This window comes from Paramisgurnus dabryanus, chromosome 2 (genome assembly GCF_030506205.2).
Source record: "Paramisgurnus dabryanus chromosome 2, PD_genome_1.1, whole genome shotgun sequence".
Lineage (NCBI taxonomy): Eukaryota > Metazoa > Chordata > Actinopteri > Cypriniformes > Cobitidae > Paramisgurnus > Paramisgurnus dabryanus.
In genome coordinates, this window is record NC_133338.1 from 22,402,441 (window position 1) to 22,414,375 (window position 11,935).

Here is an 11,935-nt window from a genome sequence, read left to right on the forward strand (position 1 = left end):
TGTCAAAATAAGTGCCTGCTGCACACGCATCAAAACCGTTTATGATAAAAGAGATACTCACGTTCACAAAATACACGCAAGACACTAACTTAACAGTAAACTTTAATTACGCATGAGATTATGCGAGTTTCTCTTTTATCATAAACTCTTTAGACACATTTACAGCAGGCACTTATTTTGGCATGACATGTGATGCACACAGGGTCTCTCAAAGCGCAGAACACATATTTAAAAAAAAGAAAACCACACACACATGACAGGCTAAAGAAAGGTTGTGAAGGAGGACTTTGCATTGAGCGGCACAGCTATTGATGCACTTAAATCTCGTTTGATGGCTAATTTATTTTTGCATTTGATGGTAACTCTTATTTATTTATTTTTTTATTGTGTTGTATACATTTTTAGATTATGGGCAAGATTTACTAAACTGGGCAAATTAGCGTGAGAGCGCAATTCGCAAAATGCGCCAATGGGAGTGGAAATATCTGCAGGTTATTTTTCTCTTAAAAAGGTGCAAACTAAATCACACAAGCGCAAATTATTTTCAAAATGACCGACGCAAAACATTCAGGGTGTGTAATCCCAGCTAACGAAGCCATAGGACAATGAAAAGATAGGACAAAAAATAAAGGTTTACAAGAAGTTTTGAAACGTTGGATATTTGCTTTAAAAGCACCTATTTTCCAATTCACATTTTTAAATTTCCTTTGGTGTGTAAGTGTGTATTAGTACATGTTAACGATATGCAAAAGGTACAAACCCCAAAGTAAATAATGACAAGAGTTATCATCTCAAACGTAAATCTCTCTTATAAATGTGTGTTTAATACTGTAAAATACACTCGATGTTACAGTCACTGCCCATGCCATCCAGAATGAAAGAGAACATTCACACTTAAAGGTGACATAGAATGATTGAACGGAGTATTTATCCTTGTTCTGTGATGTGACATGTAAAAAAAAAAAATTTGTTTGGGTCTATAATGCCTTAGAAGCTTCATAAAAACCTCTCTCAGATAGCTCTATTAGGGTGGGTGATTTTAAACAAGTTGTTTTGCATCTATTTGGCTCCCCCTACTGGCTTAACTTGCAATCTCATTACTGATTGGCTGACTTTGCTGCCACTCAAAAAATGTAGCCAATTATTTTAAAGTGGAGGGGCAGTGAGATGCCTGTGATGTCATAAGCATCAGTTTTTCAGATTGGGCCGTTTTCTGGCTGACATTTCTAAAAGAGGAATTTCTATGAGACTGAGATGTTCCGCATGTCTAGAACTTTTTGTATGTTCGTGAATGCGGGTAGACTACCATTATTCAACAAAGACAAGGTAAAAATGGTTTTTCATTCTCTGTCCCCTTTAAACCCATTGTGCGAGCTGTCTCTTTAGTACCGCGTGGTTTATATACATATTGCTGCTGATTGGACTAGGGTTCTGTCACACCCACCAAACAAGAGAAAACGTATCTTAAACCCTGTTGAACATCGGTGCACACAGGAAAAATGTCGTTCAACAACGTTTTGCTACGGTTTCCGGGTTGAACGACATGTTTCCTGGAAACGGTGTGAACCGAATTGCAACAGGGTTTGAGATAAGTGTGAATGTTGTCTTTCATTCTGGACGGCAAGGGCAGTGACTGTAACATTAAGCATATTTCACAGTATTAAACACACATTTATAACGATTTCATCAGGCTCCAGAAACATTTAAAAAATAATATAAAGCATGGCCTTCTTAGCTACCGTAGTTGCAACTCTTGAGTCATTACAACAGGGAGTTCAATGCATCACTGTTTCTGTTTAATAAACGTTGTGCAACGTTTTGTTGGGGCTGAACGCAGCCCTGGTGAAGAGCGTCACATTTCCGACTGACGTCAGAGGTATTCAGGCCAATTACAACATACAGATAAGCTGGCCAATCAGGGAAACAGATTTTCAAATCTGTGCCCTTAAGGAAGAAAGTGAAATTTGGAGCTACAAAAGTATACGGTATGTGGAAAATAATGTGTTTTTACCATAAACCACGCAAACACATTGTATTATAACAAATACACAAAATAACATTGTTTTTAGCAATGAAATAGTTGCTCTTTAATGTAAACAGTTGTTGATTTTATTATTGTCTATGACGTATGGACCTCTGTGTCATATGTAAGCAGTTGGTTTTCAGTACGCATGACTGGACACCAACAATAAGCCAAAGATTTGGAATGGATGAGCTGCAGACTCAAGGGTGTACAGTATTGTACTGTGAGTCAGGATGTGTTTGTGTGTTTTGTTTTGTTGTGCCCTTTGGTTCTGGCAGTATTATTACTCATTTCAAGTAGACAGTGTTTCTGCTCCCTGACTTTGACACACACATACACACACACACAAACACACACACCCCAATCTGTGCCTTGAGTCCCCACACACTCACACTGATAAAATAATTAGTCTGTAACTGCTGATCCCGAATGATTCCAGCTGACCTTAGACCACCTATCGCACACTCACTTTAGCGCTTCCTCGAACACTCATGCTTTCTCATCTACAGTATACACATACTTGTGACCTAGCCATGATGGTTAGAAATTTTCTTTAGTTCCTATCACTTTGTTTGGTTTCATTTACCTCCTTCCGTTGAAAAAAATGCCCTAAATGACTTTGAATTTTTCACATGTTATGAAAAGCAGAAAAGGGTATTGCTAAGGGTGCTGTGAATTGTGTATGAACACTACAGTAACTGTAAAAAGTGTGAGTACAGTATCTGAGGGACCTCCAGTGAGGTACTGCTTTTTTGAAAATCCCCAAATACTCAGCTGGATCTAGTCAAGGAGATCTGTAGAGGACAAGCTCACCACTACAGCTGTTGTGAGGTCAGCATTGCAGGGCTGAGCAGGTGTTGTGTCAAGAAAACCCATTTCCCACCCTATCCTGAGGTCAGTCTGTATGTCGGTTATATAATGGCTTTAAGAACATCAGTGATCTGGGCTGTTTTTCTTTGTGTTTGAAAAAAAGTGCCATGATTACTCTGAAATAGCTTTGATCAGAAATGAAAAAGGAATTCCAACTGTTTGTTAATTTTCTGCCAAATTAAAGGTGTTAATGCTGGTTAAAATAAAGCGCTTCACTTTGCAATTATAGTTTAATTGGAACACATTAAAATATAACAGCATGCTTTTGGTCTAAAAAAATATTTGTCTGATCATTATGCAATATATATATCTCAAGAAATCTTTCCAATGTCTAAATCAGCATCATTAACTACTCCATAATGCACATTATCGTCATCCTTTACAAAAATCATATAGCTGAGGTTTAAATTTTTTGAGCTGTAAAAATTGTTCACTGCTTCAGGGAAGAGTTTTCCTTTACTGCGCAAATGTTAATGTTTCTGAGGGAATCATTCCTGAAATCTTCATGTCTGTTAAAGCCAGTTATTCTGCAAGCTTGGCAATGCTTGCTCATGTGTTAAAAAAAAACCCATTGCTGAGCTGTTTTAGGATTGCCCTTTGCCTGGGCACTGATTAATCCAAATATTTTTTCAAAGAAAATATGTTGTGATAACATACATGAAATATATTAGTCTGCTGAAGTTGTTACAGACTTTAAATAGTTCCTGTAGAAAGATGTTTGCTTTGGGAATGTATATGTGTGATGAACATGGGTTACTTTTGCTCTATTGTTTGTAAGGTATTGGTATGTCACTTTTTATTCTATGAACCACAAAATCAGATTTTCTTTTTTTATTTTGAAGTATTCAGCTCTTCAACTGTACATTCAACAATGTAGCACAATATAAAGCACAGCAAAATGTTAAAAATGTCTTTAGAATGGATCTTAATTGATGCCATTTTCAATGCTACATATTCAAACTGGCATGGTGTCAGTATTGTTTTGGAATATGAGATTGGATGTGAATAGCATTTCAGAGCTATACCAGAGGTCAACATTTTTAGTGAAGACATTTTAAGATTTTTTTAAACCTTTATAAACACTGTTACTGAACTGGCATAAAAAAGACTTCAAAATCATTTATAATTTACCTTTTCTATTCCTTTGAAATAATAACAGCTCATAGTTTTAGATTGGCATTAGAAATGAGCAGATTTTTTCCTTTGCTGTTTTAAAAATATGCTGCCTCTCTGAAGGCTGATGAAGTGTTTACTCCTGATTGGCAGAGGATTTCTCCAGCCTCACTCCTCAGCTACTCCAACTTTATATAAACATAACATGTTAAAATTTCGTAATACAAAATAATCAGATTTCCCAAATTGCTTATTCCTACATTAAAAAGGCAGGAAAGAGAAAACTGAGAGATTGTGCTGTGATGTTGTTCAAGCCAGTGAAAGTGGCTAAGCAGTGAGGCAGAGAATCAAGATATTATAGGCGTTTTTAAACTGGGCTTGTTTGCTGCGGTCCGATTCGATCAAAGCTCAGTGCTTTTGCGTTAATCTCACATCATCACCAACACGCGTAAAACACGTAAAAAAACATGTGAAACACAACGCGACTCAGCATATTTTTTGTTTTTTATATTATGATTGTATCATGCACAGCAGAGAGAGTGATGTGCTTTGGAATTCATCAGTTGTCATGGTAAACTAATGATCTACATCTTTGGCTAAAACGCATGCCCAGGTTACATTGCTTTCTAAACAAGTGCACACCTGAGTCCGAGGCAGAGTTGTATACTACTTAAGTATTTTTACTTTCTACATAAAAGTACATTTTCAATTATTCGTATTTTATTAGTGTTTTTCTTCGGAAAACATACATTCCAAAACATATTATCATAATTTTTACTCCACTACATTTCATAATTTCAAGTTTTTGGTTTATATTTAATATTTAAGTACATTAAACATCTAGTAATTTTTTGTACTTTTACTTAAGTAAAAAAATGTTTCGTACTTTTACTCAAGAAAGTAAAAGTACACATTTTTTATGTAATTAGGCATTACATCAATTTTAATATGCAATATATAATGAATACACAGTATGATTCTTTGCTTTAGAATGTAGTGAACATTTTTTAGTAAAGAAAAGTAATTTTTTTCTCAAGACAAACACTCTGATAAAGCACAGATGCTTGGAAAATGTAACTAATATACTTAAGTATTATACACCTCTGGTCCGAGGCAGCTAATCCGCCTAAGTTAGTACTGGATCAACAGTACGCTCACGCTGAGGACTGGACCATGTGTTGTCTGACACCTGCTGGTAATTAAGAGCACTGCATCCCAAAATAAAACCCAGAGGCCAGTTTTAGATAGCACTATTGTCTCTTCCGGAAGTTCCGGTATCTCAGTTACATTCTTTTACTTTTCCACCTTCTTTAAACATCAGTTCATTAACTTATAAGAGTGTATAATTTGATCGACATGATCTCATGGCTTTGATTCATTTGATTAATTTATTTGTGTCCATGGCACGAAATTCAGCTTTTTTTCGTGCCTTGAGCACAAATGTCTTTTTCGTGTCACTCGCACAAATTTATATAAATAGTTTTTCGTGTCTGTGGCATGACTTTCTTTTTCGTGTCATTTAATGTATTGTTTTCATGAATCATTGTCGCTTGAGGTTGGGTTTAGATTTGGGGTTTGGGTTGTAATTTTATGTATTGGTTTATACATGCTTTTTTCCGCTTTTAAAACTATTCTGAGCTGGAGTTGGGATTAGAGTTGGGGTTTGGGTTAGGATGTGGAAAAATATTACAATAAAGTTATTCTAACCCCAAGGCACAATGGTAAGAAAAAAGGAAAAAAACTATTAGAAAACAATACATAAAATGAAACGAAAAAGAAAGTTGTGCCATGGACACGAAAAACGATTTATAGACATTCGTGAGAGTGACACAACAAAGACATGCACAAGGCATGAAAAAAGCTGAATTTCGTGCCATGGACACAAATAAATTAATAACATTGACTATAACACGACTTTTCGTGAGATCAGTCTGAATTTGATTGTGCTCACTTATTTTTAAATGCCACCCTAGACCAATGTTTCCAATCAGTAGCCCTTGATCAACACCAAACCGCAGTGTTACTTTTAAAGGAACACGCTGACTTTTTTGGACTTTAGCTTATTCACCGTATCCCCCATAGTTAGATAAGTCTATTCATACCCTTTTCATCTCCGTGCATGCCGTAACTCTGTCTGAGGCACCCTCCGCTAGCCTATTAGCACAAAGACTGGAAGTAAATGGGTCCAGCTAGCATAGTGGGAACTATAATTCTCAAAAGCTTCTCAGGAGCAAATCACTCCGCCCAAGTAGCAGTGCTTTGCCTTCTGAAAATATAGTTCCCAGTATGTATACGATTAAAAGATAACCTTGTTATTTGTACACGCTGTGACTATACAAATCACAACATTATATTTAGGAAAATGTTGGCGTTATTTTGTCACTTATTGGGAGCAATAGTCTAGCTGGAGACATTTACTTCGTAGTGGTGGGTGCGTCAAACAGAGTTACGGGATGCACAGAACAGTGAAGGCTGGTGACTTCTTTTTTTGAAGGACACGATGCGAAGTTCGTCACAACATGTATGTAGCTTGTCGTGTGGTTCGTCATTTCAAAATATGTGTTCTGCGCTTTGAGAGATCGTGTGGGCATCACCTGTCATGCCAAAATAAGTGCCTGCTGCCTTGAACTTGAACTTGAAAAGAGAGGCTCGCGTTTGCCAGATACTCGCATAATCTCATGCGTAATCAGAGTTTACTGTTAAGGGAGTGTCTTGCGTGTTTTTAGGGAACGTGAGCGTCTCTTTTATCATAAACAGTTTTGACGCGTGTGCAGCAGGCACTTATTTTGACAAAACAAGAGGCAGAGAAAGACCAGCAGCAAAGTTATGTGTGAATAAAAAAATGAAATAGGACATTCAAGAAAACTACAATAGATTTAAGTGATTTTAAGTATTATATATTCAGTTATTAAATATCACCAGTAAAATGCATATCATTCTTTACCTTTATAATGTCAATATCCCTCTGTACCCACATATTTATAAACCACTAGAGGCTCCTTATTACTGGGAAATTGAAAGTCAGCAGGTACTGTATTACCATATCTGTTTCTCGAATGTTTTAGAAATACCCCCTAAATTATGCACACATACACATTTGGTTTTACTGAAAGCTCCAATTAAATTCAATTTGGTAATTAATTTAAGTTGACAGATACTTTTAGCCCGAGCACTTTACTCTGAAAGGTGTTTAATGTCCAGCTGAAGCCTCATTAAAAGTAGAAAAATAGGCCTGCAAGAAAGATTTACACATCGCCATAACAGCATTTAAATTGATATTCATTATCTTAATAACTACAAGCGGAAATGATTCTAAACTATTTCTAAATCATGATTATTTATCTAATATTATGATTTAAAACAGAAACCAGTCAAAAACATAAGAAAGCTCTATATGGCCTAATTATAAATATACATATATATAATTATATATATATATATATATATTAAACCAGTGGTTCTCAAACTTTTTCAGCGTGCAGCACCCCTTTTGTATAGCGGATTCCTTCGCAGCCCCCACAAAGAAAATTTATGACAAGAAACTCAACTTTTGATTAAACAAAACATATTAAATCATACGAAGTAGAGCTGTTGGTTAGAAGTCTTATTTTTTTAGGTTTAATTGCACAGAATTCATGATAAATTTAATTATTTTATAAAATGTCATACAGTAAAACTGGGGCCCCCCTGGCACCATCTCGCGGCCCCCAGTTTGAGAACCACTGTATTAAACATCCAGTTGACCCACAAATGCATTTTATGAAGACATCAGTACTTTCTTTTGTTGACAGATGAGAAACAAACATGTTAGAGCAAAAGAGAGAATGAGGGAAATAGAGAAAGAGAGGAGCAAACCCCTTATTCAGCTGCTTTGCTCACCAGCCACACCAAGGATCCTAATCAATCCTGGAAATTGGTTTGTTCCCTGACAAGGTTACGAAATGACAGGGGTTGAGAGAGAGAGAGAGAGAGAGAGAGAGAAAGAGAGAATGCAAAAGACAGATGGGATAAGAGAAGAGAGAATAAAAGAGAGAGATGTTGGTCTTTAACTGTCCGGCTGCGATCTCCAACAGGGATATAAGGAGTAAAGGACTTCGGTTCTGTTTCGGCTTGGGGCAAGGATTATGTCGGCACACTAATGTTCACCTGAACAGAACATGTATGTTCAATAAATACATAAAGTAAAGGCGTGTACGCCTGGATGTTTTTGTGTGCGCACATTCACTCTAATGCACACTAATGCTTTCACAACCCTGTCACAGTGAAATGTGGGCCCATTTTCTTCCCGTCCCTGCTGAACCCTGTATGTAAATAAATATATAATAATGGCCTGCAGTTACAAATCTCACTGTCTCTCTCCTTTTTTCTTTCTTTCTCTCTCTCTCTCTCTCTGTGTTTTCTGTGTTGCAGGAACATTTTACACCCGAGTGTAAGTTTAAGGAGTGTGTGTTTGAGAACTATTATGTGACATACTCATCGATCTTGTATCGTCAGACACAGTCGGGTCGGGCTTGGTATATTGGAATTAACCGAGATGGAGAGGTCATGAAAGGAAACCGGGTCAAAAAGACGAAAGGTGCAGCCCACTTTCTGCCCAAGCTCATAGAGGGTATGACCTTATGTTTTTGTGATAACAAGACAACAATGTTTGCAGAGTACTAAAATCCTAAAAAGATGAATTTTTGTATGGTTACTTCTCTCTTTCTTTATCTCTAGTTGCCATGTACAGGGAGCCATCGCTACATGAAATTGGTGAACAAAGTCCACCTAGGAAAACAGCCAAAACGTCAGACTCGCCTGTCCATAAAAATGGCAAGAAAGACCCTGTGCTACCTGCCCCTGCAGCATCCTAGCGACAGGAGACGGAAAGCAATGTGTGTTGACCTTTCACTGATCCTCAAAACTATTTTCCTACACTGCATCAGGGCTTGAAAAGACCCTTGTCGACAGGTCTAAAGCCCATTGCATTCCTTGGTCTCTCCCACTTTCCTAATCCAGTGGAATACCGAGCAATAATAACGGGAATGGTCTGGATTCAGAGTGTTTCTCAAGCACACTCCACTTTGGAGTGGCCATGCCACTTTCATAAGAACACCTACACTTGAAAGAAGGGATCTTCGTCTTCCTTATTCTTTTCTATTTACTTAACAAGAAACACTGTCAAGCAAATTCTTAATTCAATTTAAACTCCCCTTATTTGTTCAGGCGTCCCCCATATCTGTTTAACTGAAGTACCTCTGAAATGTTTTGTCATGACTAGGACGGGTTTATAATCTCCTAACCCATATTTACCTCGACTGCACTTTGATTAGCTTGAGACATCAAAGCCATTTTCCACATCATAACACAGGAGCCCTGCATACTCTCTCGGGAACTATTAGGAATGCTGGCACATACATACATACATAATATCTAAATAAATAAAACTTCCCCTCCTCTTAAGATGATAATGTTGAGAGCCTTTCGACCTTAGGCAGTGAAACCCTTTTTCTTTGCTCATCATCTTTATGCTGATGAGTCTGTGTAGGGGAGAAATGCGTGTGTGCGTTTAACAGCAATACGATATCATTTGTAAGATGACTTATAACAGAGGGAGTAGGGCTGCATTATTGTTTCTTTTTGTTTTGATAAGTTGTTGTTTCGCTCATTGCAATAGCAATATTGTTACAGCTGTACTTTTCTCCCCTCTTTTTAGTATGCGTGTTATTTCGGAGCAGGGCAGAATTGATGCAGTGTGCTGACTACTGGGGCTGCAAGTTTTCCAAAGTTCATGTCCCTATATTCAATTCCATTCTATTAGATTTGCCTGAGAGCAGGGCAAATGAAACAAAACAAATGGCAAAAATGTCCAATTCTTGTTCGTTTCTCTCTGGTAAAACTGGAAGAGCTTTCAGAAAAGAAACTTTGGAAGTGACCTCTTTTTTGTTTTTGTAGACTTTGCACAAGGACCTAATGAAAAATTATACTTGTAGATTTACTGTAATCATTTTTAAGCTTCACAAAGATTTGCTATAGAAAATATAGATGTATACAGTCTTGTTAAATGTGATTTTGGAGATAACGTATTATCCCAATTTGTTACGTGTCCTTCTGGAATACTTGATTCTGATTGATTAATCACACAAATGATCTGTCTGGTATCTCAAATGGCTCCCACTCTCTCATTTTAATTGCCGTCATCTTGCCTCTCTGTTATTGATTTTATTGGAAAACACCATGGAGGACTTTAGTATTAATCTTGCTGTAAAGTTGTCGCTGTGATCAGTTTGCTGTTAAGTAGATTGTTTTGTGTTTTGCAATGGATTATTTTTCTTGGCAGAAGCTTTGGGATTATAAGAAAAAGTCTGATTACGAAACAAATTCAACATTAATCCAATCATTATTTCATGTAAAAATATTTATATGCTGAGTAGGCATGTATTATGTGAAATAATGTATAGTCAGTCTTTAAAATAAATCCAACAGGGTGATGAGGAACCTTTTTTTTGCTATGCAAAGCAAAGACCATTATAAAAACATGCTGATTGATTTGCCTTTAAAGAGGACCTATTATCTACAAAATCTTGATTTAGTTTTCTGGTTGTAGAATAATATAATAGTACATCAAAAAACACTCACATATATTTCATTACTGCAACACCTCTCATCCCAGACTGTCTGTAACACTTCCAACCTTTATGAAACCCTTCCTTCTGATACAGAAGTTAAAGCCGGAGCAAGAACCAGGTTTGCTAAGTTTTGTTTGTCTGATTATTCTGACTTGTTGTTTCCGGACGGTTTCGGTGCATGATATACGTCACGACCACATGTTAGCGATTGGCTTTGGCAGATCCTGAGTGACTCTGGGCAGATCCAATAGTTTTAAACTTCAACAATGGACCCTCCTTAACAGAAGTAACGCTTTGCAATGGAGCGTGGCCAGACTCTCTGTACAAATGAAATGAATGTACGAGAGTCTGGTTGGACCAGGCTAGCTAGTGTGTTAAAGCTGTATTAAACCTCATGTATAACACCGAATATTCATTGAAAGTCCTCTAAGGGGCCAATCACACCAAATGCATTTGAAACGCTGGGAAGCCGCACTGCCTTTTTTGTCACTTTTAAAAAGAGCAGTACGGCGCGACTTTTAATATTACTAGGCAACCACTGAATCAGCTGTCTTGTCAATCAAATATTGAAGCGTGAGCGCTCTTTTGCTGTTAACTGTCATATAAGCATAAACTTTAAAAAGAGGATGTTTGCTCTGACCTTGATCGAGAGTGAGAGGTGTACACAGAAAAGAGTGATGAGTGAGTGTAGTCATTTGTTGCAAACAACTGTAAACTTCCGTCACCACAACGGAAGGCCCGATTTTCCCCTCATTTGATTGGACAATGAAAAAACCCGAATGATGTCAGACGTTTCACTCTCAGCGATCCATCAAAACGTGAACTGCGCATGAACAAAACGTGTTTGGAGCGCATTAAAGGAATAGTCTACCCTTTTTCCATATTAAACTATGTTAATACCTCAACCTAGACGAATTAATACATATCTATCTTTTTTTCAATGCGTGCACTGAAAAGTGCGTTATGAATGTGTTAGCATTTAGCCTAGCCCCATTCATTCCTATGGTACCAAAAAAAAGTTTTATTTTGTGGCACCATACTTACTAGTATAACTCCTCATGTAACAGTCTTTAAATAGGGAAAACACGGAAGTGTTTGGTGGCTTCCCTGTTTGGTACCATAGGAATGAATGGGTCTAGGCTAAATGCTAACACATTCACGACGCGCTGTACAGTGCACGCATTAAAAAAAGATTGATATGTATTAATTCGTCTAAGTTGAGGTAATAACATAGTTTAATATGGCAAAAGGGTAGACTATTCCTTTAACAGCGCGCATTATGCTCAGTGCCCATAGAATAACATTCAAAAAAGGCGCCTGC

At 37.2% G+C, this 11,935-nt stretch overlaps 1 protein-coding gene across 1 annotated transcript in view; it reads left to right on the plus strand.

The window, feature by feature from the left end:
* Positions 1–11,465, plus strand: part of fgf11a (fibroblast growth factor 11a) — a 117,516-nt gene extending 106,051 nt beyond the window's left edge. The window contains exons 4-5 of the mRNA XM_065248638.1: positions 8,417–8,615; positions 8,723–11,465. Of these exons, the coding sequence (XP_065104710.1) occupies positions 8,417–8,615; positions 8,723–8,859 (336 nt within the window). The 3' untranslated portion in view covers positions 8,860–11,465. The remainder of the gene's footprint in view (positions 1–8,416; positions 8,616–8,722) is intronic.
* The last annotated feature ends 470 nt before the right edge of the window (positions 11,466–11,935 follow it).